The sequence below is a fragment of the Salvia hispanica genome, chromosome 6 (assembly GCF_023119035.1).
Source record: "Salvia hispanica cultivar TCC Black 2014 chromosome 6, UniMelb_Shisp_WGS_1.0, whole genome shotgun sequence".
Classification (NCBI taxonomy): Eukaryota; Viridiplantae; Streptophyta; class Magnoliopsida; order Lamiales; family Lamiaceae; genus Salvia; species Salvia hispanica.
Genome location: NC_062970.1, coordinates 40,621,876 through 40,648,329, shown reverse-complemented (window position 1 = coordinate 40,648,329; position 26,454 = coordinate 40,621,876). Strand labels below are relative to the sequence as shown.

Below are 26,454 nucleotides of genomic sequence, written 5' to 3'. Positions count from 1 at the left end.
TAATACTACTACCTTTTCAATCCTGAGGATGCTCCCTTCGAGACTACAATCTTTAGCTATCCATCTGAAAAACTTGGAAAGCAAATAGATGATAATCTAACTTCTTTGCTAGTGCTTAACCAGATTTTGTGGTCTTCTTTTCACATTAGGAAATATAAATGCATATTAAGGATCAAAATTAAAACTTTTTGCACCAGCCGGGAATCGAACCCGGGTCTGTACCGTGGCAGGGTACTATTCTACCACTAGACCACTGGTGCTACATATTTGCTACTATAAGTTTATTTATATTCATAATTTATAAAAGTTCATTAAATTCTTGTGATACTATATTATTTAGGAAATGTAAAATTATTTCTTATGCATTAAATCATGTGAGTTTATGCGTGTCTCACTAGATTGAATTCAAAGATTCAGGTGTTGTTCAGTTGCTATAACTAATTATTCTATGACAATTCATAAAGATTTAAATTGTGAGATTATTTTAATTGGAGAAGGTGGCTATGACTTATTATAATATACTAATACATAATCTAGAATTAGATCGTTTAATCCCCTATATTATAAAACAATAGAGTGTCATAATATTACCCGACTCTACTATGCTCTCGAAATATAACCAGTTCAAGGAATGTTCATGTGTATGTTTCTAGTACACTTAAATATTACTCATTTTTTACATTAGTAATTTATCTAGCAGAGGCGACAAATATATGAGTGTGCTCAACAAATCTTGACTCACACACATATGTATGATTCAAATCAAATCAGATTGGATTCCTTTTTGTGCTATACAGAAAGGGTGCGGACGGAAAATGGGTCACATCCTAATTTGTGGCTGGGGATTAGTAATAGTAGTCATTATAAAACAATTAACCACTAATTTATTTTCGATGTTGTTTGACTAATGGCCGCTGCATCTTTTATTGTTTTTGGCATCTTATTCATTAGATAATGACAATTGACAACTAATCTAATTTGGATAATTTAGTAAATGTGAGTGCGCCAAGAATCGTTTCTTGGAAATTACTGTATAATTGAACCCAAGTAAATAATTTGGATTTTGTAGTGTTATAAAAACTAATTACTTCTTGCTTTATGTTTAATAAATAAAAATATACATCTATTTACGTAAGTATACTTTCTTTCGTTATTTTTTTTTCTATTGTTGTTTCTGTTTTGAACTGCTCAGCAATGAAATAGAAGATCATTTAGGTAACGGTTTTTTTTTATTTTATTCAAATATCGAATACAAATGATACCATGGCACTGTGACATGTTATGATTAATTTCGGGCAGCCTATTTTTCTTTTGGATAAAAGATACTAATATTATATCTAAGAAATGGTGTGATAATTTATAGTAACACATTACATCTCTCTGGTTAAAAGAGTTTTTGTATCCCCAATTTGACATATTAGACTTACGTGATTCTAACATTTTGCTAGTGTGTTAGATTTAAATAACATGATTCGTTAGATTATAGACTCGACAATTTGAAAATTGTGAAATTTACAGAACCCAATTTCTGTTTGAGAGAAACTCATTAGCCCAATTTTAACATGCTCACTAAGGAGTAGTACATTATTTTGGAATATGGATTACACTTTCTTATTTTCAAATATTATAGCCCATTATTGAAGATTGGACCTAATGAGGTTATATTATATTCCAGGCCCAATAAAATTTATACCATTGTCTCTTTTTCTGTATGGACACTAACATTTTGTGGTAAAAATTGATTGTAATATAAAACTACACAAAAATTCAAGAAAATATAGGAAACATTAAAAAACCTTTTTTAAGGTTTATAGATCGATCATACCATTCCAAATTAGAGTGTCCTATTTACTTGTTTATTTTCAGTTCCATCAATTTTTTTTTATCACGGGTTTCTATTTTCCGAACTATTAAAATGGTTTTTATATATGTCGATCTTTCACTCTTCTAAGTTCTAATTATGTTTTTTTTTTCGATATACTAGTAGTAGTACTTATTTTAGCAGTACTCCATGATAAAATAATATAGAATGATAAAGCAGAAAAAAAAGAGAGGCATATTTATGCAGGCCCCCAAAATGACGTAGTTCAGTCAACTTTTTGACTGGAAAAAGATACTCTGAAAATGGGTTAATTATTCAATCCTCGTAGAATCTAGGCTCAATTAAATTTTATTTAAGTAAAGTAATTATAAAAAATAGTAATGATGGAGTTCACTTTACAAGTTTGTAGCTTTTGTTCGTGTACCTAATTTCATTTTCAAGTAGCAATATTTAATTGTAGGGCATTGTAACCATCACCATATTATTTGTAGAATATATATTTCCCTCTTGGTTTATTTTAATATTTATCTGACCTAAGTCTCGGGTATTGATCACGATGCAAGCGAAATAGGTGTCTAATAGTATGAATCAATAAAAAAACTACTCCATTTGCATTCATTTTCAAGTATAATTAACTTTCTCCAATAAAGGTGGCCCTCACTAATTAAAATTATGAAAAATAGTGGGCATGGAACACGATATTTATAGTAAGTGGTATCTGCATTTTATAAGATTAAAATTTATTATAGTATTAAACTCATGTAGGACTATAGTTGCCTAACCAACAATCCATTATAGAAATTCATCTTCAAATGAATATGCTCAATAATTTTGTTTGTCAGTTCATTTATTAGTAGTAGTGGCACTAGTATTATTTTCTGAATGCCAACTTGCAAATGAAACTTTCCAATTTTCACTTATCATATCCACCTTTTTTTTATAGATTTCTGTAATAAAGTATTTAAAAAGTTAAATGCAGAGCTCCTAGACATAATCCCTTTTCTCCATGCATTTGCAAGAAATGAAAAGGTTAAAAAGAATAGATAGATGAACCTCTCACTTTTATTTGAAGTAAAATAATCCATAAACTACTCAAAGTAATATTATGCCTTGAAAAGATAGTCATCTTTAGTATATTTAATTTCCATACAGATCCCTTGGAATAAAAGTTTGTTCATTCAATTATTTAATTGGCAGAGGCATGTCATTTTACAACCTTTTGTCAATTTCTTGTTTCCATCACTAAGTTTCTTAATCACTATTTATTTCATGACAATCACAATAATCTTTTAATCATAACAAGATGTGTGTGCTTTGTCTTATTTGAAGGATGATCATCAAGAAGTGTGATTGAGTTTGCTTGATTCAAACTTATACGAGTAATTGTCTATATTTAATTAGATGAACTGGATCTAATCAACAAGAAAATAAAATACATGTCTCGAAAAGCTCGAGACCTTCAAATGCTCGGTAAGTGAAGCTTGAACTCGACTCGATAATAGACTAGAAGTTTCCTATATTCGACTCGATTGCACGACCAATAAATGAGAAACGAGAACGATGGGTGCGGTAACGGAAACCACAAAGAAAAAACATGTGGGAGACTCCTCACTGCAACTGGGGCCACAAGAGGCAATGAAAATGAAAGAAGAAACAGTGACCCAAACACGTACATCAAATTCATGCATGATTTTATAGCTCTAAAAAGGTTATGAGACAACACAAGTAAAACAAGAGCAAAAAAGCAAAGCACGATACATCTAAAAAGCAGAATATTCCTCAGAAATATTTGAAGCTGAATCTCATACCTGGAAAATACAGACAACCGAGCTTTTAACACCCATGAAGCGAGATGGCTTCCTAGTTAAGCCATCCGGACACACCTTCTGCATCCATCTTAACAAGCTGTTTAGAAAAGACAAATCTAGTAAAGCATTTCTACTTCTGCCTATTTCTTTGGCAAGACAAGAACTTTGTTGTCTTACTTGTCACGAAACACAAAATCTCTCCACATTAATAAACCAATGCAACAGTTCATCGAATAATATAAAGCGAAACGAATATCAAAGGTGCAAGAAGCTAAATTTTCTATACCACTTTGACTATCAATGTTGTGTATGTCACATCTCTATGTTGGACAACTCATCCCAGGAGCTACTTACAGCATACATTTCTCTTTGTTAATAATAATGAGTAGTAAATAAGCATATTGCTGCCTGATAAGAGATATGCATGTTGCTCGACAGGAAGTGCTACCGCCATCAAGGCAAGATCCTATTGGCCTGCAGCAGGCTCCGCTTAAGCTCCTCAGAGATCTCTTGAAATGTGCCTGGTTTTTGAATAACACCATTCATTCCAATCTGCAAACATCTATCCCTTGTTTCCCCATCGTCGTTTGAGGTCAAGGCAATTATCAATGGCCAACTGTGGCTGCGAAACTTCCGGATTTTCATGGTGACTTCAAAGCCATCCAAATCAGGCAAGTGAAGATCCAGAAACACAATTTGACAGGAAGAAGCAGCAGGACCAATAGCACTGAGGCATTCAAATCCAGATGAAACAGCAGACACAATGCACCCTAGCTTTTCAAGCAACTTCCTAGTTACAGCTCTATTTACGTCATCTGCATCAGCTAAGATAACTTTCAGACCTCTGAAAAGTGAATTCGAATGAACACGTTCAGAAGTTTCTCCATATTCTGAAATGCCTGCACTGATGGATGACCGGACTTGAAAACGCAAAATAAGAGCCATCCTTTGGTCAAAACCCTCGGGATTCGGTACCATCCAGATGTCTCCTTGCATCAACTGCCCATCGACAATAACATACACGATTACAGAAATCAAAATTGCAACCAGAAAATAAGCTACGGATAAGACCATCAACATTAGGAAGATATATATTTAAGATTTCAATTATGAGAGAATAGTGATCATGAACATACCTGTACTATTTTTTTGCATGCACTAAAGCTCAAACTTTCCCCAACTGGTACATGGTATTTATTCCCGTCATACGGATTAAATGGTATTATATCATCTGATTGATTATGGCAGATCCCAACATCAATCCTGGTAAAAATATATCCTTCAGACAAGTTTGATCTCCACTGGCCCCATTTTTGCTGATTCCATCCTTGACTTCCACTGGCTGAATATACTTGTAGAGTCAAACGCCCACCTCCTTTGCTTCCACTCAGCAAACTGCTAACCATATGCAGAATAACCTGAAAAACTCTTCGCTCATCACCTATGACATGATTTGGCAGTGACCTTTCAACCTCAGTCACAAAATCATAGCCCTTATATGAAGAAAGACACTTGGAAAGGCAAGCAGCTTCCTTTACCAAAGAATGCAACTGAAAGTGCTTCATCTCTAGAAGGAACCTTCCGCCATCCTTAGATGAAGTATCCATTACATCTGTTATTAACGTAGAAAGAACATTACTAGTCTTAACCATAGTATCAACAAGCAGCCTTTGTTCATCATTTAACTTATCATGCTGTAAAACAGATAGCAAGCCTAGAATTGAGTGCATTGGTCTTCTTAACCCATTACTCATGACCATCTGAAATGCATTCCGAGCTTGACTTGCCATAAGTGCATCTTGTCTTGCTTGTTGTAGTGCTCGATTTTGTTCCACTAACTTTTCTCTCATAAGTTGAGACTCTTCAAGCACTGAAGCATGGGAAAGAGCCACAGCAACTTGGTCAGCGACCACCTCCACTATCTCAAGTTCCTCATTGCTCCAAGATCTATCTGGTCCACCTGGGAGTACCAAAACAAGGATAGCATAGCAAGCTGGAACCATCTCGGGTGTACCACCTTTGAAATTGGAAACTCTCAGCATTGGCATCCTGATTGCAGCCACAGCTCCTGACTCGCCAGATCCTCCACTGCTTGCCATAGCAAGGGCTGACTCGGGGTCAAGTATCTTAACTCCGTCACTTCCCTTAACCTCTCTTACATCAGGGTCACTGGTTGGGATGGATGAGGTGAAATTATTGGCAAAATTCCTTCCTTTCAATTCATGAGTCAAGTTCATTTCCGTTTTACCCGTATTTGGCATCCAAATAGCACAGTTCTGCAATTCTAATGCTTTTGATAGCTCAACCAGTGTAGTATCTAGTATAGTATGCCTATCCAGTGACTTACGAATTTCTTGTGTCAGCATCCGAACATGCCATCCAGCTTCTTCCTGCTTCTTTATAATTCCAACCTCTCGATCAAGATCCCAAGTCTTCTTCCTCAGCATAATCTCTCTCACCTTGATTTTGAGCAGCAAAGGGATGAGCGTAATAAGGGTTATAGCAGTGGCAAAAGAAACTAATGCTGTGAGGAACTTGAAGATTGTGAGAGCAAGCATCAGCTGAAACGTATGAGGTCCGTAGGTCCAGCCATTTAGCAAATGAGTCATTCCACAGAGGACAATGAACGAAATGAACTGAAAAAGAACCCATTTAAATGGTATATTGGAACAGCTAACAAAGTAAAGCAGCTCAATAGGGATGGAGAAGTAGGCCACTGCAATCAAAAAATCACTAACTCTTTGGCACTCCATGATAGTTTCAACGCTCCAAAATCCCTCATCATCACAATTACAGCGATTATCAGCAGCCGATATGGAAAGAAACAATGATAGAATTAACAGCAATGATGCTAATGCCTTCGACATTACATCCAATCAATCAAATCTTCAAACCATTTCTTCCGGCTAGGCTGCTTATCTTATTCAATGCCACAACACGCAGTACAACCAGGTCTTCCTTTTTTCTGATTAATCGATGTTAAGAAGAAGAAAAAGAAATGAATGGAATCAGAAAAAAAAAACAAAATATCAATAAAAATAAATGTGTCTCATCAAAATAAATGCAACAACACCCAAACACCATCTCCAATCTCCAAACATACGATGTACTTGTTAAATTAAATCAATATTCTCAAAACCAAAAGGATCTGACCCACCAACCGGCCAAAAATTCACAAAGAGGCCAAACTATACATTCCTCTATACACGAAAATAGAACTAATCACATGGATAAATTCATTTTTCACACTATTCAGGAATACATAAATTAACCAACCGCCACAATTAACTAATGAAAAACCGATCAACCCCAAAAAAACACGACAAAATAAAAAACAAAACGTTTTCAGGAAACCCTAGAAAACAATTTGAAATCCGCCGGGAAAAGAGAATACCTGATAAAATGCAGAACCTCTAGCCTTCAGATCTTATCCCTCCGTTTCATGCAGCAAATTTGGGTTCCTCAATCTGCGTATCTAAAACTGCATTGATATTATCGACCAATGCAAAAATCCAAACCGCTCCTCCAAATCCAAACACCTCGACGTCTTCGGTAAACCATACAAACAGAGAAATCCCCTCACGGAACTCAACCACGGAGATTCAAAAGCGCGAGTCCATCAAAATCTTCACAACTACAAACAGTAGTACCTCCGGAGCTGGTGAATATGCATTCCCCGCGTCTGCAACAGCGGGAGATAATCTAATCGCGACTGGCAGAGATCCGTTAACTTCAATCTGGCTTCTTCAATCTCTTTGCATCTCCAATCCAACACAATCCGTGCAAATTATAAAAATAGAAGGTTCGTGGAGAGAGAGAGAGAGTGTTGAGACAGGAGTCCGCGGAGTGAGAGAGAATTTAGAGAGAGATTCGGGAGCGGCGGTGTTCCGCTGCTAGTGCAAAAATGGCAGGTGAAAAAAATGAAGAGAGAGAGAGAGAGAGGAGAGAAGTGTAGAGAGAGAAAGGAGGAGGAGAGGGGAAATCTGAGGGCGTAGGTGGGGCCTGCGGGGGTTACATGAAGCGAACTTGGACGCACTTTTGATTTTCAAATTGGAAATTATTATCAAACAATTAAATATAGCAACAAAAATAAAAATCTTCCGCTATCAGTCTAGTCTATTTGATACTATATCCCTTTATTAAATCATCGGGAGAGATTTTAACAAAGGTAAAACTATATATATACTTGTCCTAAATTAATTATATACTCCTTCCGTCCCATTTTAGGAATCCTGGTCTATCATTTCTGGGTGTCTCATTCTAAAAGTTTCGATTGAAATATTCTATAAATGGTATTAGGCCTCATATTCCATAACCTTTTTTCACTCACATTTTATTATAAAACTAATATAAAAAAAGTAGGACTCATATTACACTATTTTTCTTTACTTACTTTTCTTTACATTTCTTAAAATTCGTGCCGAACTCAACCGAGACTCCGGACGAAGAGAGTAATAAAATATGCTTTAAATTACTTAGGCGAATATATAATACTAATGAACATATAGTGAAAATAGTAGTACTAATATAAACATATCAAAATCGAAATTTGAGATGTTTTTTTAAAATACTGACTCCACTTAGAGTTAACTAGAATTTGAAACATAGAGAAGTAAAAGTTAATACATCTTGCTTTTGTATATTAACTGTAAAATGGAATGCGTAAAATTAATTAATAGAATGAAGTATTCACTAATTCACCTACTAATATACTCTTATCGCTTTATTTTAAGTGATAATTTTTGTTTGAATGCTTCACTGTAAATGATATATTATCACCTACGGACAGCATGTGCAAATTTGAAGATAATGGAAACTTCACTTTCTCTTTTACTTTATTCTCTTTCAACTCAACTCATAAAATAAATAAAAACCATGTAACATGCTAGCAAAGACGGTGTAATTGGTTCCGGATTAGCATAATTGCAAGAATAAAAACATGTAACATTAATAGTGAACGAACCGAAAAAAGAAAAATAGGACACATATTTGCAAACAAATAAAGTAGAACTCCCTCCGTCCCATTAAATATGAGACATTTGCTTATCGGCACGTTATTTTATGCAAAGGTCTTTTGTGAATCAATGAAGAGAGAAGAAAATGTAGAGATTATGTTGTTTCTATTTTATGAAACATTTAAGTTTTAACAAGATCACCCAAAAGGAAAAACGTTCAAATAGGAAAAACGTTTTATTTGAACAAAATAAAAGTATATTGCCTAGCAAAATAACGCGATTGGGGTTGTTGTACATAGACCAAGTACTTTTTCCATTCCACCTTAGTTGTGATATTTTATTTTGCCTTGTCATGGAGGTTAAAAAATGAATGTTTACATGCTAAGAGAAAAAAATTAAATAGAAAAGAAAATAGAATAAGAAGAATAAAAGAGTATAGCATAAGAAAAGAATAAAGTTTTTATAAAAAAAATAAAACGATTGAACCATCTTAGACGGTCCAAAAATAAATATGACTAAATTACTCTAAGGCAGAAGGAGTACCGAGTATGGCATAATGAAAAGAGGGATATTTTTTCTCTATAGAAATTAACATACTATTTGAAATGCTTGTGTATCCTAAAATTAAAATGGCCATACATGAATTTTAACAGAATTTAATGTATATTTCACATAAAATCACCATGAACAATTTTAACAGAATTTAACTGGGCATCCAATGCAAATGCTATATGCCTATATTGTTTAGAATCTATATTCATTTAATTCCAAATGTTTTTTTTTTTTTTATTGTGTAGGCTCTTACAAGTTACCAGTGGATAATTCGGTTCATGCATTAAAATTTCTTACCTGTTTTTCTTTCATAAACTAAGCAAAGAATATAGCAAGATTTAAATTATTGCTATATTGCAAGTGTAGTACCCTTGCTAAAATTAGGAGTGTTGGTTATATTATATTGCATCTGACAATTATCTGGATAATTATGTTTATAAAATGCACATGCGTAACGACATTAATAATTGTAAATATTCAAGTTGAAAATAGGTTTTTTATATTTCCTTTATTAAGATCTGAGATCCACTCAATTTTGAAGAAAGTAAGAAAAAACACACACGAATAAATAAATTAATATCAGCGTCAAAGAAGTAATGAAAATCTATAGAGAAAGTCAAATGTCAAATGTTACCGAAAATGTCATAACACAAGATTAACGCATGGCTATTAATCAAATGCTATCTTTATTTATTTTCAACCTGAAGAGTGAAGACTAATTAATAAATAGTTTCGTAATAAAAACATTAGTGTCGATCGATCTTCCAATATTCTTTTAAATTATTTTGTTAATCTTTTTTCCAAATTTATCTAGTACACAATTTTATTTTATTTTTGAGATCAGTGGTGTTACGATACTGAAAACGTAGTTGATTTTCTTTTTTGGTTTATTCATAACGGGAGCAATATTTTAATATTTGGTTTATAAAAGCATTGGTATAATTGAAATACATGTGGACAAAATATCTGGCCGGCAACCATTTAATGATTTATTTCCTTATATTTGTATGAATGCGTGGAAATGTAGCTACTTTATAAATAAAGATACGAATAATTTTTATGATAAACAGTATGCAACAAGATCATTAAAAAATATTAAATGATATTTATTATATAGTTTTGGCAGATTTTACCGAATCAATAATACGATCAATACACCAATCAAAAAATAATACTAAAAAATTATGTGAAAATCTAATGGTGCTATGACTTCTTCTTACTTAAATTAATTTCAACTGTACCTACTATATATTAAAATTAGAATATCAATATAGTCCCAACTCCCAAAACGAGTTGGCATGCCTAATTTAAATAAAAACCCTCCCTCTTTCAAAAAATTGAGCTATTTTTGTCACTATCACTTTTTTTTCAAACTTCGTCAATTTTAGACATTTATAAGAGTGATATTTTACACATATAAGTATGTAAATAAATATGTGTCGATATCGACCGTGAGGGGTCCAAAAAATAACTTTTGGGGCCAAATTCTTCTAGGCTATAGACGTATATGCATAAGAAAATAAAATTATAATATCACTTCGAAATCATATACTATTATAATATAAAATATATCGTGGCAATGCATCATTACAAGCGTTACGGCTAAGGAGTTTAATTTTTTGTTTCTTTCCAACTTAGTTCATTGCATTTAGTGCATCAATCGATCTCTGTCATTTTCTATTTTTTCTGTCATTTTCTATTTCGCATTGATTTTTACGTGTCATTATTTTTCTGGTCTGAAAATAATGGGCATATATAATGTAGGTCTTATATTCATAAATTTCTATCAAGTGATCAAGGGAACATTTCGAGCTTTGAATTGATATATCATGAAATTATTCCAAAATAGTTAAATATAGTACTACTATTATTTTATAAATTCCGGAATCATTATTTCACACCCCTTTATTCAACTTGAATCAATCAATAATTCACACACTTTGTATAGAAAAATCAATTATTTGTGCAATTCAGTAAACATTACACGTTCGATAACTTAAATTCAAATTGACTCGAGATTGCTTATAATTAAATCTGCCCAAAATTGTTTAAAACTAATTTTTACTATTACAAAGAGAAAGTTAAGTATCCATCACTTAATCGAACAATATTCATGTCAATCATTGAGCATCACTAAAGGGGTGCAATTTTCTTTTGATATGTAGTTAATTATATAGTCATATTATAAATGTCTGCCATTTACCAGCCAAAAAGAAGATTTTATTTTTGCACCGAATAATATTAATGTGATCAAATCATAATTTCAAACTTTGTAATATTAGGTGCTCACGTAGCTACCTACATTGAATGTATTTGAGTGATCACATTCATGCATTTACGAATAAAATGTCACATACAACATCATATTTGTGATATATGGGGTATAATATTTGCATAAAGGGGGTTGTTTCATTATGACACTCGTGAGATCGGATTCGAATTTATATTGGCATGGTATATTTGTAACTTTATTGGTTTCTATGATTATAAATATTTATGCTACTGAATTATCTGAATATGAGTTTGAATGTGATTATTCTCAAAGTGAGATACTCGTATTTATAATATATATAAAAAATACTTCAACGAATAAATTTAAATTGGTACTTTGACACGTTCCACAATAATACAGTATTTATAACTACAAATATGTCATAAAATGCTAGTTCTGAAATAGTTTCGACGGTCTGTTAATATAACCCATCTCAAATCAAGATGGTCTCACACGAAAGTTCCATTGACAAATTTTTTTTTTTAATTTTATTTAAACGTAGTTTATTTCGTTGTAAATACTATGACTTAATAGAATAATATATTTTATTGACTGTCTTACCAATTTCATAAAATAAAGCTTTTCTTGCCGGACAGAGGAAATATTAGTACTATTTATAGTTAGAATTGAGACATGACATTGAACGTATAAAGTCATTACATTCATATTAACTGCACTAAAAAAATCAAATTAAATGAATATTTCGCCTCACATGAGATCGAATCATAATATGGCACACACACATCTTGTTCCAGGCAACAAGATGAATCCAAGATAGATCTTATTGATCGAATAACTAAAAATATATTCCCACTCTCATGTTAAAAAAGAGATTTTTGTTATTGTAACAATGTAAGAACACTTGCATTGAACGTATAAATTAATTGTAGTCATGGTGAATTTAAAAACCTAAATTTTTTCGCTTATAGAATTCGGACATATGTGCAAGAATTTATGCAACAAAGTGATGAATCCATGTTAGATTTTCATGATCTAAGGGCCAAAAATGATTCCTAATTTTTATTCTAATAATTATTTTATTTTGTATTCTTATATATATGCGTAAATATAAAAGCGTGGAAAGGGAATTGGAGAATGTGATGCACATGGTGACCCATTGTTTGATGTGGGAATATGACTCATGGAGGGGTCAAATTATAGATAGGGGTACATATTAGGAATGTATGCACCCCACCAACAACCATCCCCCACCCCATTATAGAAAATACTAAAGTCTAACCAATATATATCATTTTCGCCCCATACATAAATTAATTAAATATTTAGTAGTATTGTTATTTTATTTTATACTACTACTATTTTCGTGAGATGGGGTTTGGCACCCTACTTTTATTGGAATATTATCTGAATCCTCAAAAAAGATTATTACGAAAGTCGATATTGCGTCTTCGAATGGTAATCCAGCATATAATGTGATGCAAAAATCTTTTTACTCAATGATAACAAGAAATTAAATGTTTATAATAAGAGGAAGAAAATGTTGAGATGATTAATAGAAAGTGAAAGAAAAGGTTAAAAATGTCTTAACTAAAGGTATATGTATTATACTACAGTACTACTACACACTAGTCGTAGTATATCAAATGGTGTATATTAGTAATATATATATAGTATAGTAATATTTTTAATACCCTCCACTGTTTATAAAAATACTGATCTTATAGTATAGTTAATTATAATGAGACGGAGCATACATATCAGAATGTAGGAGGTAATTTTATAAATCATAATCAAATTTCTATCATCTATGGTATAATATTTAATTCCATTTTATTTCATGTACTAATACACATCAGTGTATGACTATTATGTAACACGTCCTTGCAACATATAACCAAACATGTCATATAGAAAAGAGGACCAAATTACTAGTAAAAAAGATGCATTTCTTTTGAAAGAGTTAAAATTGGTCGAAAATAGCAACTACATAAATAGTGATGCATGTTGGCATGACGGCTATTTCCAAATATGTCATCAAATCTGTCGGTTGGATTCAAATTCTTCCCATAGTTTTTGACTTTTTTTTGTAACAAATGAACGATCCATTGACCATAATTAAGGTTGAACGAGACTCCATTACTTGATAATAGTTTTTTACTTTTGATCACACGCCAATGCCAATATATCACACACTAAATCACCATTAATTCTAATAATCCATAGATTTATAATACTTTTACTATTTGGAAGTGGAATTCATTTTGGTCCATAATTTCTTCCACGCCACGGCCCACGCTAGAATTACTTTCAAATACACTGAATCGCACTCATTTTCCATCAAATTGTCCACGTGGCCAGTTATTTTAGGGAGGGGGCGGCTACCCTCGTACCTTCAGAAGGGCCTAATTTTCTTCAAAGTCGGCTTTAAATGATATGACTGCCCCCAATCTGTAAATTATAATATTTAAAAAGACGTCATTCGATGTCATTTAGAAATCGTATTAAATTAATATTGAACTAGCTGAATTGAACTCCGATTTATTAATTAGAAGGGAAGCGTTCCGTCAACTATGATCAATTTTATCATAGTTGCAAAGGGAACATTGCTCACATATCATGACCATTTTTGATCCAATATAAAGGGAAATAATATGTTTTCTCTTTTTTGAATAAAAATCAAATAATTGGTTTTGGCAAAAGAGGGGGGTGTTAATTTTAATGTGGAGATAAAGTAGTCATCTAATCTTGTTCAAATATAGGAGGCAGAATTTCCAAAGATGAGGTGAATTTGAAACTTTTGTTTTTTAATAAAGACAACTTTCATGCATGATTCATATTTGTCAATTCATTTTCTATAATCGGAATTAGCAGGAATATTATCTCTAAATTTTAAATAATTAGTCATTATCTTCTAGATGTGACGTTAATTCAAAGTGTAACATTTGGGCCCATATTTTACTAGTCAAAGTTTGATAATCGTGGTGTTTTTTAATAAGTGGGCGAGGGGTTTAAAGTAATTTCAAAGGTCAACTACAAAAAAATTACTGCGTATCTAATTTATGAACATGATAGCGTACAAGTTAGTTGACAATAGAAATTGCTAGCTCTTGGGAAATGGTTCTCGGTTCTTGGTTAATCGAGAATTGAATCTTATTTTTTCGATTTTCGGTTAATCGAATCGGAAAAATAAGGTTAAGGTTCGGTTCCGGTTATTAAGTTTAAGCTAATCTCAATTCTGGTTCTAACCGAGAACCGAAAGGTTAAAATCGAATAAACTTTATTTTCTAAATATTTAATTTTTATATATTTATTTTAGTTTTATTATCATTGTTTTAGAAAAGTAAAAATTAGTTTGATGAATGACGTTGGTTTATATTGGTTTTGGACTTAGTTTTGTAAACTTTGTTGGAATTTTGGTTTTTGATGATGGAATTGAATCATGGTTTTTGTCATTTTGATTTCATGACTTATTACTTAATGTATTATTGTAATTGAGTTCGGTTTCTTCGTTGGAACCGAAGACCGAACTGACGAAGGGTTCGGTTTCGGTTCTGGATTTTGGAAAAAATGGGAGTCGGTTAACCGACTAATCGGTTCCGTCGGAACCGAACCGACCGAATTCCCACCCCTAGAAATTGCACCTATTTTTAATTGAGAATTTTCAGCTGATAAAACAAAAAACTGTACATTGACATAATATGAAGAATTAAGTGAATTCAAGCTCGTTTCAATAAAATTTCAAAAGAAATCACTAAATAAAGTCATTTTCTAAACACATAAAAAATCGCAATGTTTTTGTAATATTTTTTTCTTTCTTATCAATATTCTGAAAATAGAGTGTCATTTCTTTTCTTTCTTCATTGATGGATAATTGTCGTTTATAAAATCTGTCACAAAGTCTTATTGGGCTTTGAGATGGATTTGGCCATTTGGGTCTATTCTATGGATTTACATATTATTAACCAATTGAAACATGTCGAATTTCATAGATGGAGGAGTATGATATTATTGGAACACTTATTACTATCCATTAAATATGAAAAATAAATTATTGTTAATCAATTGTGAAAATTAAATAAAAACTTCAATCATGGTAACAACCAAATCCAATATTTTATTGTATCACTCTGCATTATACTATTAATTTCTATTGCATCTATAATAATTCTTCACAAGTTGAATGGTAATAGAAAATTGAGTTCACTGTCGTTAGTTAAGATTTGACTTAATAAGAGTGGAATTGAAGCCGCGGCAGCACACAATACATGTTGAATAAAGTAAATGATGTTTTTTCCAATGAAGCAATGATAAAATAAGAAAAGATTATCACATGGCCTCCAAATGGGTCGATTATTTAGGTGAAACGTTAGCATATTTAATGCATCAAAATGAAGGGCCTAATATGATAAGAGCTAGTTGGATCGTTATAGCAAAATTTTCAATTTCGTTTGGTATAAAATACACTAACAGTCCTCACAAAATGATTACAATGGCGAGACTTCAAATTTTAATATACAATATAATATTAAAAATAAAAGAGAGAGAAGAAGGACAAGGCCGAAAAGAAGAAGAGGGTCTACTCGAGTTTTTAACCTAAGATATCAGCTACGGGTTATGGTCGTGTAAAGTGGCAGATTTACATGACCCCACCAAATTGTGACCTCTAGCACCATCCTCATCGGTGACTTTGAGATGAGAGGCAAACACATAAGATAAAATAGAATGAAATAAAAATAAAGCAAAAATTAAATAACCCAACCTAACCTTCAATTTGGGCTCTCGTCAGCCGGCCCAACATAAAGTGGAGGGCAAAGGACACATGTCCATTTTCTATTGGCTCAATGTATTATTATTTCCACTTTTTTTATTTACTATTAGTTATTGATTAGTCACTACTTTATTTATGTACGTGTTTTAGAATTATATACTATAAATATGAAATATAAATATTTTGGATAATCACATTTTGAATATTTTGAACATTGTGAATTTATGTATTTTTATTACTTTTAGTTATTAATTTAATTTATTTAATTACTATTTATTTGTCTTTATATATCATTTCAAAACTCATGTGAATTATTCTTCCAAACATTCATGTGAGTCCCTCTTGTGAAAAATTAATTATAAATCAAAATATTAATATAAAATATATGAAAAAGAAAATATTTAATTGGGTTGGGTTGAGTTGGGGTCACTGATGGAAATAAAAAAGTTGATGGGGGTTGAATTGAGTGAGGGTCACGGATGGAGATAGTCTAAGAGCATCCACAATAAAGGACGTCAGCACGGACTAGCCATAGGCTGGTGGGAAGGATGTGGTGGACGTCCGCTATTGCGTTAGGCTAACGCGACGGACGTCTGGAGGACGGACAAGCAGTCATCTGCGGACAATAGGTGTTAGCCGATCACTAGCCTATCGCTGACCGCCTATTGCGTGGAGAGCGATAGGCTAACTGAATTTTTTTTTATTTATTTGTACTCTATATTTACAACTTTTGCACTTCATTTTTTTAATACTCCTATTTGATAAACACCAACAATTAAAATGAATAAATCATATTTGTTAATTTATTTGTTTGGCTAAGCCTATTGCTGGGCTGTGAGAAGTCCTTGATGATGTGGCAAGAGAAATTTTTAGCTAGTCTATTGCGAGCCTATGGCTAGTCCGTGCTTATCGTGGATGCTCTAAGCAAAAAATTATGAATATTAATTTTCCTGTTTTGAATCCACATAATCCAGGTGAAGATGAAAAAAGAGTTGATTTAAATCTTTGTCTAGAGCAATTATCATATGATCGAAACCTTGTGTGACTAAACGATCAGTATGCATAATATAGAAAGATATAACTCTCAAAATGGATCCATTCTATACATTTTAAGCACTAATTAAACATTCTATGCTAAACGTTGCTCATTTTTCAAAATAAGAAAAACTTAATAATAATAATATAAAATCACAAAATCACAAAAACTTAATAATATATACAAAATCACAAAATTACAAAAATCACCCCACTTTCCTCACAGCCAAGCAATGGCAATTCCAATCGCCCAAATCCGACCCTTGTTCCCCTCCGCCTCTCCAATCACCACTGCTCCACCGAAATCCACAACAATCCTCCTCAAACACGCCCCTAAATTCCCTCAATTCGCATCCAATCGGCGCCGCCAGTTCACCAGCGTCCCCAAAGCCTCAGCCGATGACGAGAACGCCGCCGCTGCCGAATCGGCGGAGGAGAGGAAGGAAATGACGGAATTGGGGAAGGAGATACAGCAGGCGATGAAGGAGAGAGAGCAGGAGAAGGAGAAGGAGAAGGAGAGCGGATTCGTGAGCGGAGTGATTGAGGAAATTAGGGAAATCGAGTGGCCTGCTTTCGGCAAAGTGTTGGGGACGACGGGAGTGGTGCTGGGGGTCATCGCCGGATCCAGTCTCGTTTTGCTCACTGTCAATGCCGTTTTGGCCGAGATTTCTGATACCGTTTTTGCCGGAAAAGGTGTGCAGGATTTCTTTGGATAATCCATTCATTTCGACCTTATTTTTCCCCTTTCCTTTTTTTTGAGCCTATTTTGTTTAGCTTATTTTTTGTTTAGTATAATGAAATTTTACTAGAAATGTCAAATTTCTAATGTTGTGATTTGTAAATATAGTACCAATATACGATATGCAAGCTTACTTATGTAGGAGCTGAAGTAGGAGCTTACTTATGTAGTACCAACAAGCTTGCATGTCAAATTGGAGGGACGAGAAGTAGAAGATGAGGATGATTCACTACCTAGGTCCGAATATCTGAGTATAAATACAAGTGTTTCCACTAGCATGGCCCCGGCCAGACCAAGGACACTCTAAACAGTAAAGAACCGCAACATCAATTTCCATCAAGAAAGTATGCATATGATCATAGAACACGCCTAAACTAGATTCCACTCGTTTTTCTTTGATTTCAACAAGCAATAAAGAACGAAACTTACCATGGCAGAACTTTGGCCAAACAGGGCTCGGAATGCTGCAAAACTCCAGTAAACATCGTAACCACAACGTGTAATCCTGGAAGGTTGTCAACAATATCACATCATCAAAATCCACAGTGAATCCAAGAAATGATCTCGAATCATTAGAGGCAAGGAGAGAAATGCAGAAGAATAGGCAAAACTACGGATAATTACAATAATCACAGCTTCAAAATCTGGAAAGACTGATCAGGCCAACTGTTTCACTTTCTTCACTAAACATCGAGGAATCAAATGGCGAATATGAAAATCTCATAGTTGAAGCATAAGAATTCTATGCTACTTTTCCGGTAAATCGCATTTCCGTGATTGAAAATTAAGACATCCTAAATCCTTCAATGGAGCTATCATCATCATCATCATCATCATCAATACCATGTTGCCTAGCTCAGCAGTTTAGATTTGAATTGAAAAAAATGAAAAGCGAAGAAACAACAGGATTACCGAAGCCTAATTGATCCTCGTAAGATGAGAAAGGTTCATTCACAGGCTTCCTCGGAGTGATATCCTTCACCAATTCATGGTACGCCTTCCTCTCAGCTGCTTCCTCCAGATTTCTCAATCTCGCCTTCAGCTCCTCGCTCTATCAACCATACCACCAAAACTCAAAATTAAAACAAAATACATTACCATGAAAACACATTGAAACTACCTTCAGGGCTGGTGAAGACGAAAGTAGAGCCGGCCAGGAGAGAGGATAGATCGGCTCTGGAGCCAGATTCGGATCCGAACCAGATCGTTCTCAGGGATTGGTATGATGCAGTCGACTGGAGGCTAAGCGAGGAAGAAAGATGCCTGAGATCCTCCGATAGGCGTGAATCGGTGGAAGATATGGTGAGGAAGGAGCGCACCGCGTCTGTAATTGATACAATAAGTCCTCCGGTGGAGGTGATCGGTGACAGAATTAGTTTGGGCAAAACGGCATCGTTTGCTTCTGTGACCATCCCCTCGTTGGTATGGTCAGACCCAATCAAGCATAATTAGATTCAATTTTGTTTTTACGAATATTAAAATATTAGTATTAAATACATTTTGTAAGTCCTTTTCTAGATCAATACATAATTAAATTATCAAACTCATAATTTAACTTATTTTAAGAGTGAATTGCACCATTATACAACACAAATCGAGTGGAAAAAAGAAAAGAGTGTTTTTGTATCTGTATATACAAATAAATAATGTATCTATAGCCATGCCTTAGCTATTTATGTTGCTACCGGATTTGGAGTCACCTTGCAAACCTCGACATGGAAGCCGCAGTCCATGAGGACAAGCAACCACGCGCGCTGCTGTTCCGAGAGTCGGTCCCTGGGGCCCTTCACCTCCACAAGCTTTGCTTCGCCTCTGTAGCAGTCGTGGAGACGCCACAGAAGTAAGTCAGGCATGCCACTGGACCAGCTCCGGTAACCCTGAGCCAGATGTCTGCAGATGGATGCAAGGCACGCACCTCCGATGCATTTTGCAGCAACTCGAAGATCAGCCAGCGAGTGCTTCTCCCAGTTCACCCCTCGACAGGCAGTTCCAACATGCAACTCCCACGTCGTGATGAGCATCTCCTCTGCCATGCCATCTCGGATTTTCTCCAACTGAGCTTCTATGAGGCTCTTTCTGGTCTCATAGAAGCTATCTGTCCCGAGATCCAATGGTGCAGTCTGAAATTTGGTGCGGAAAACATTTGGTACATCAGCAAAAACGACATCCCACATCAAGATCCCGAAAATCGTAAGCCAAATGCCACTCTCTGAGTGAACGCCTTGCCAACCACCTCCTTCCCCGGCATAATACTGTAGTGCAAGCTTTTCTACTCCACATCGTTCTCCATCCTCACCGTAGAAGATGCTCTTCGCTCCTATTTTACCATTCAACGGTCTTCCTTGAACAAGAACCTGATTGTTGTTAGACCAAAGGCAGCCAAATTAATGGGATGGATTGAACTATTATCATGGTAAGAACAGAAGTATATGTTTAGACTTGTGCCTGAACAATCTTCCGGTTGACTGAATTAGAATAACTGGGTATTTTCCAGCGTCTGGGCGGTTTACCCAACCGCAGCACTCTCCTTTGCAGCGCTACTCGTGAACCAGCACGAACCCATGGATCAAGTAAACCACCCTCAGCTATTTGCAAGCTGTCATCTACACGCCCAAGATGTTCCAAATCAACAGAGAGCCGCAATGTCCAATATCCCCTTCTTCTATCTGAAGTGAATGTATTTAGTAGTTGCCTGAGTAAATCAATGGCCTCAGTGTACCTGTCAAAGCACGATGCAACTTCAAAAGCCATATTACAAGCAAGATTCCCCAAAAGCACCATTTAATTTGATTAGCTTTGTATTAATAGATGCCAATTTAATTTTCAGTTTAGAGCTTCAGTGAAAAGATATGCAAACGAGCAGGCAGGCATAAGAGAGTGTAAATTTATACACCATTACCTCTTCTCGCGTTCAAGAAAGGACACACCCAATAAGACCACCTTCGAGTACACCCATGAGGCTGAGAAATGAGATAAAAAGGAGTCCTTTGATCCACCAGTTGAACAAGTTGACATGCGCGAAACAGATATGTCTGTGCATCTTAAGACCAACTCCATGTCGTTCTCGTCAAGAGACTCCACCATAATTTGTGAAATTTCAATTGCCTATAATTATAAGGCAGTCCTCAATAAAAGGAATGGTGTTCTGATGCAAGCAGCTGGGGGTCTGAGACATTAATTAAGCATACCTCTTCATAAGATAGCACATCGCTCCTATTTGGAAAAATCGGCTCTGAGATTATACATCTATAAGAAGGATATTTTACAATACCCAAGTCCACTAGCAAAAAGGCTGACAGATCCTGCTCTCCGTTGAGGAAGAAAAGCCTCTGCAAGGGGAACAAAATTAGATTAAAATGTACCCCATTCAAGAGCCTCTTAGACTAACTAACAACTTGAAGTGACGTGAAGATAATCACCTCAGCTCGCCATACTAGAAGTTCGGCAAGTGGAGATACTTTTACACAGGAACCAGTTTTAGCTAGAACAAAACCTCGGAGGTCAAAACTGAACGAGAAATTGCAGAATCATGTGAGAGATGTAGTCAAATTTGACAGACTCATGATGTAGATCAAAGTTACCTTACCAAGGACCACCTGTGTTTGATGATAGCAGCAACTTAATGAAGTCTTGCTTCCTTGTACCATGAATGCATTTCTGAGTTTCAGTTGAAACAAAGAAAATCAGCAATTAACAGGAAACATCAGCATATGCATCTGCCGACTAAAGAAAAACTATAACTCTCTAATTAAGAAAAAGTTCAAGTGACACATTAATCACCAGAGTGTTATCCATCATGTATAAATCATGTGGGAAGATCTTTCATTAGTCATGTAAGGGTCTAGACTTCAGAGAAAAATGCTACTTTCCAAGCAATCAACAAAAGGATGCAATATCCTTTTGTGAAACAAACTAAGAAAAATCAAATGAATCAAACTAATGGTACCACCACCATCCAAAATACAGAGTTCTGATTAACAAGGGAATAACTTTGTATTAGAACACGAAATGAAAATAAAAAAGAGGTGAAACTTTTACCCAGATGAACACATTTCCGAAATAGATTAAGGAAACATTTGAATGTTCATATGGATTTACACTCAAAATGTTTTTTGAAGCTCGCAATTTTTTTCTTGATAAACTAGATAAGGTAGCTGGACCTAATTATGAGATGTACGACCCGTATCTGTCCACACAAAGTTCTTTTTTTGCGTAGTCATCAGAAGCCAAATCAATTTCGGAGCATAAGCTACGGTTCAAATACATCTAGAATGAACCATCTGTTATGATCCTCATGTATTGCACTAATGAACTGGAAGATTTCTGGAAAGTAAGCCATATGATGTCATATTTTTAACAAACTGCAGATGAGATGTCATCCAAACATAGAGCAAGACAACCTACAATGACATGAATACACCCATTCCTAATCTGTGTCAGCATTAGGCATGCAAAGTTCAGTCTAAATGCAGAAAATGGTATAGAAACAAAAATAACTATGAAGATTCAGAAAAATGCAATTAGTGGATGGATGCTCAAAATAATAGGCACAATTATAAATGTTTTTGTTAATCTTCGAGTCACCCACAAATCACTGCCTCAAGTAAAGGCACATACTGTCATAAATTTAACATTTCCACCAGGAGTAAGAAAACCAGAGTTAATAGTAAAAGAATTAGCTCAAACCACTAGAACTCACTCCATGCTATAATTGAAAGTTGAAACTCAAAGATAGTGCATCCATTACAGAAGCAAACCATAGGCTTTTATTTTCATGTCTATCTGAAATTTAGATACAAAAAGACTGAAATGTGATAATAGGATTTAGGTGAAACATCAGCATTGGTGGATGAAAAGAAGATTAGTTAACATCTCCGTCTCAATGCGGCTACACATTGCAAACACTAATGCCGCTCAAAAGACATGACAAAACACAAACCTTGTTAACCAGTAACAGAGCCTCCCGCAGCTCATCAACATTTAGTATGTTCAAAGCTTCCTCTATATCATCCTCTTCTAGTTCATTCCTTGGCAAAAATGAGCACAGATACCCAGCTTCTATTGAGAACAACAATTATAATGAGCCTTTTGAACAATGGTATCAAATAACTGGATCAGTTAATAACATTTAAACAATGCAATATCTACTAAACCAATTTTTACCTACAAGCCCCTTAATTGCTTGATTGTGGTCAGCTATCTCAGCATATGACATACTAGACATCCGAAACCAGGGCCCTGAGGGGATAAACATATCTCAGATTATCAAGTAGTATGATAAAATGAAAAACCTATAAGTTCCCATTTAGAAAGAGATAGATGGACAAGGAAACAATGGGGAGGAGGTTAAAACAATTACAGGGACATATCAGCAGGAAAGTGAACATTCATCAACTGTAAAACTAATTACAGCATCTATCACACCCACTAAAGCAATCTGACATCACTAACAGACAACCAAGAAGCATACACTTGACTAAAAGAAAGTTGTGAGATTGGCATAAAACCTTTGCGTGTATACAGCCGAGGAAAGAGTCTTTTACTATCATCAGGAAGCGAGTCAAATGCTTCTGTAGAAAATAAAATAATCAAGACCCCATGAAAAGGTGCCAGAGAGGTAGAGAAATTACTAGATTTCATCAAAGAAACAAGTCACTAGTAAGGTACCTAACAAAGACACCTCGTTGTCTGTGAAGAGATGTCGGTTACTCTTTAACACCTCTTGTATAAGCAATTCCAGGTTACGCTGATACCTGGTAATTCCAGATGGATTTGATTTTGCAAGTTCAGCGACACGTAAAACATGTTTCCATATAGTCTTAAATTCTTGCATATTGCAATATTTTTGGTCGCATAATTCCACATTTGAGCATACAATCTGAATTGGAATAGCTGTGCGAGGATCTTGTGGTACAGAAGTTATACTGCCCTGCATATATTCATCTAAATCAAAAGAATAGCCAGCAACAATCAAGAGATATTATTTTCTGCATTTCCTCCATTCTCTTTAGTAATAGCTCAATAGAAGAGAAGAATGTCTTGGGTTTAGTTTTAGGATGGTAGTACCGTTACTATTATCTTTTGAGGATTATCTTTTGTATTTTCTATTATCTTCAATCTAGTCATTTGTTCTCTGTTCTTCTCTATTTTCTGTTCTGTTTCAGTTAGTTTTCCTGTTTCTACCGCTTCTTTTCTGTCAACTATCATGTACCCTATAAGCTCCAAGATGGTAATTGAGTGATTTTATATCTTTCTGTGACATTTGAACCACTAGAAAGAGTGAAAATAAAAAGAGCCTTTTCCAATCTCATTGGCGACATTGGTGAGTTTCATCTTTGATGGAGGCGTGGGCATGGGGCAAGAGATGAAATAAGGATCTCTCCAAGGCTATTAAAAAGGAACTTCACATCAGTGGTTTATATGCTATTCTATAACAAGACAGGTCAATTAAGTACATCCTCAATCTCTGTAACTATGTGTCTTTTGCCTTCTGTTAATGTAATTGGAACTTCCACATAAGATATATAAAATGTGCCTACTCTTCTGCACCAACATATTTACAAAACTTTGTGCAGGCCCAGTCATAGAGCCTAGAGGCCATAACTATGAAGCTGTTCAGAGGAACAAAAGTTTTATCTTTGCCAAACATAAAAAAAGATACACCCTCAGAGGCTATCAGAAATTTCAATTATACAGAGGTTAAATGTTTCACACAAATAAGAATTGCCAGCAAGAAACAAATATCAGTATGTAAAGTTTGTACCACAATATAGCTGTTTTACCTCAAAGTTAAAGTGGAACTTCTCTATTAGAGTAGACAAGTACTGGGCTAATTCTCGGGGTATGTATCCCAAAATGCTATCAGATCCACAATCTACACAAAGTACCTGGTCAATATATAACACTCTTTTATTGGTAAATTAAGTAAAATAGGAAATAATACAAAAGTTCAACAAAATTAAACCTTGATAGCATTTGGATCATTAACATTCCCATGGTCTCTAACGAGGCATATCCTTGATTGAGGATCTACTGACTCTCTACTTCCATACCTACGGCCAACAATGAGAGTTGGAATAACAACCTTAGATATGTCATAATCATCTGAAAATTCATCCACACCATCTTTACGCCCTTCACCAATGTCACATGGTAACGATGGCGAGGCAAATTTATCACTAGCGGTGCCTTTGCAAATAATTTTTTCTTCAGGATTTGCATTCAAATCGTTTTCCAAACCCTTGTTAGCATACTCATCAGACCAGCCCAACCCATTCAAGTCATGGATCGAATCTACAGTGGTCGTTTCATCAGGCACGCTTGGAATAACTAGTTCATTGGCTAGCTGCGGAGAGTGCAATTTAGCTTTGGACCTTGAGAAGTTCAACTGAAAAAGGGTGGCCTGACTGAGTTTCCGCTTACTTCCTTTAGGAGCAAGGCAATCATCTGAAACCATCAAACCAACATCACTCAAATCATAGCTCAAACGAAAACAAATATAGCGTAAGATTTCGATAAGCCTACACTTACACCTCACCTACATGAGAATTGATGAGGGCATTATCCGCGCCGGGAAGTGCGGCCCCGCAGACAGGGCAATTCACCGATTCAGCAGCATCGCCGTCGGGTCTTTGCTCATGTGAATCTGTCTCGACATTTTCATTTCTCTCCAATATGCTCGAACTCTGCCGTTTCCACAAAAAAAAAAAAAAAAAAAAAAAAACAATATTTACGCATTGATAAAAAGCACAGAGAGTACACCTTATATCACATGGTAAATAGATAGATTGATCGACGATTGAATTGAAAATTTGAAAAATTAATGAAATTAGATGCGGCTGCGAATGTATTTACCGGAGAGGGAGAGGCCGCGTGGAGCAGGGATCGGCGATTGGGGAGAAAACGGCGTCGTTTGCCGATGACTCTGAGCAAGCTTTCGCGCCCAGTAAGCATTTGCGGAGACTGGTTTGGATGAAAGCCCTAAAATGTGCAGTTTATTTATAAACCCAACCAAACAAGCGGGAAATCCCATTTCTTTATTGGGAAAACGTTTATTATTCCCAAAACATAATCTATTTAAAAAATACCTCTTAACAATTTTTTTTTTGGTCGTAAGAGGAGAGCTAAAGCTCTAGAGATAGGCTCACCTATCTTATCTAGCTGAAGTAGATGATCGACGTCTCCTGGAGGATCGTTTAGCAGTCGAAAGATCTTGTGCATCTTCAAATCCCAGTTAGCCATAAAGTCTGCCACCCGGTTTGCTTCGCGATAGGCATGTTTAACCTCTACATGCCACTCTTTATCAATCAAAGCCCAAATGTGTCTAACAATGCTATAGTTGCAGCCTTCATTCCTCCTTGAGTTAACCATGAGCACTACGGTGATATTGTCACATTCCACAACAACATTTTGAAGTTTCTGTTTCCATGCAAGCTTTAAGCCATCGTATATAGCCCATAACTCGGCAGTCAACACACAGCTTTCCCCAAGGCGTCGGGCATATCCCAAAAACCACTATCCGTTTGAGTTCCTAATGACACCA

General features: G+C 35.0%; 3 protein-coding genes, 1 non-coding gene and 1 pseudogene across 7 annotated transcripts; 1 reads left to right on the top strand and 4 right to left on the bottom strand.

Moving 5' to 3' along the window:
- Window positions 1-189: 189 nt before the first annotated feature.
- Window positions 190-260, bottom strand: TRNAG-GCC. The gene has a single exon. It is a non-coding gene; the product is annotated as a tRNA-Gly (tRNA).
- A 3,543-nt stretch (window positions 261-3,803) lies between these two features.
- LOC125195760 (protein EIN4-like) lies at window positions 3,804-7,613 on the bottom strand. Of its 3 annotated transcripts, none has more exons than XM_048093973.1 (4): window positions 7,025-7,613; window positions 5,169-6,595; window positions 4,767-5,048; window positions 3,804-4,629 (listed from the first exon to the last, which is right to left on the bottom strand). In XM_048093973.1, exons 2-4 carry the CDS (start codon window positions 6,495-6,497, stop codon window positions 4,084-4,086), a joined length of 2,157 nt encoding a protein of 718 aa, XP_047949930.1. In that variant the 5' UTR covers window positions 6,498-6,595; window positions 7,025-7,613; the 3' UTR covers window positions 3,804-4,083. The 3 variants fall into 3 exon arrangements, with proteins under 3 accessions (XP_047949930.1, XP_047949929.1, XP_047949928.1); XM_048093972.1 differs by having other exon boundaries at window positions 4,767-6,266; window positions 6,369-6,595; XM_048093971.1 differs by having other exon boundaries at window positions 4,767-6,595.
- A 9,769-nt stretch (window positions 7,614-17,382) lies between these two features.
- On the top strand, window positions 17,383-18,009 carry LOC125193951 (preprotein translocase subunit SECE1). The gene has a single exon (XM_048091910.1). The coding sequence runs from the start codon at window positions 17,407-17,409 to the stop codon at window positions 17,887-17,889; it is 483 nt and encodes a 160-aa protein (XP_047947867.1). The 5' UTR covers window positions 17,383-17,406; the 3' UTR covers window positions 17,890-18,009.
- Window positions 18,010-18,041: 32 nt separating this feature from the next.
- LOC125195347 lies at window positions 18,042-19,023 on the bottom strand (annotated as a pseudogene).
- LOC125193950 (fanconi-associated nuclease 1 homolog) lies at window positions 18,514-25,905 on the bottom strand. 2 transcript variants are annotated; one of them, XM_048091907.1, is made up of 16 exons: window positions 25,767-25,905; window positions 25,450-25,597; window positions 24,877-25,358; window positions 24,695-24,799; window positions 23,580-23,841; window positions 23,420-23,482; window positions 23,076-23,150; window positions 22,852-22,970; window positions 21,499-21,569; window positions 21,332-21,419; window positions 21,101-21,241; window positions 20,812-21,017; window positions 20,358-20,631; window positions 19,613-20,266; window positions 19,033-19,236; window positions 18,514-18,963 (listed from the first exon to the last, which is right to left on the bottom strand). In XM_048091907.1, exons 1-15 carry the CDS (start codon window positions 25,863-25,865, stop codon window positions 19,123-19,125), a joined length of 2,901 nt encoding a protein of 966 aa, XP_047947864.1. In that variant the 5' UTR covers window positions 25,866-25,905; the 3' UTR covers window positions 18,514-18,963; window positions 19,033-19,122. The 2 variants fall into 2 exon arrangements, with proteins under 2 accessions (XP_047947864.1, XP_047947865.1); XM_048091908.1 differs by lacking the exons at window positions 18,514-18,963; window positions 19,033-19,236 and having other exon boundaries at window positions 19,440-20,266.
- Between the last annotated feature and the right edge of the window lie 549 nt (window positions 25,906-26,454).

Bases quoted from the DNA above. Each gene is read 5' to 3' on its own strand.
- LOC125195760 (XM_048093971.1), bottom strand. From the start codon at position 6,497: ATGTCGAAGGCATTAGCATCATTGCTGTTAATTCTATCATTGTTTCTT. The intron at 4,630-4,766 runs GTATGTTCATGA...GTCGATGGGCAG, and splicing joins CATGCAAAAAAATAGTACAG to TTGATGCAAGGAGACATCTG.
- LOC125193951 (XM_048091910.1), top strand. From the start codon at position 17,407: ATGGCAATTCCAATCGCCCAAATCCGACCCTTGTTCCCCTCCGCCTCT.
- LOC125193950 (XM_048091907.1), bottom strand. From the start codon at position 25,865: ATGCTTACTGGGCGCGAAAGCTTGCTCAGAGTCATCGGCAAACGACGC. The intron at 21,570-22,851 runs GTTTGTGTTTTG...ACTGAAACTCAG, and splicing joins CTCTGTTACTGGTTAACAAG to AAATGCATTCATGGTACAAG. The intron at 21,018-21,100 runs GTATGCTTAATT...TTATAATTATAG, and splicing joins ATGTGCTATCTTATGAAGAG to GCAATTGAAATTTCACAAAT.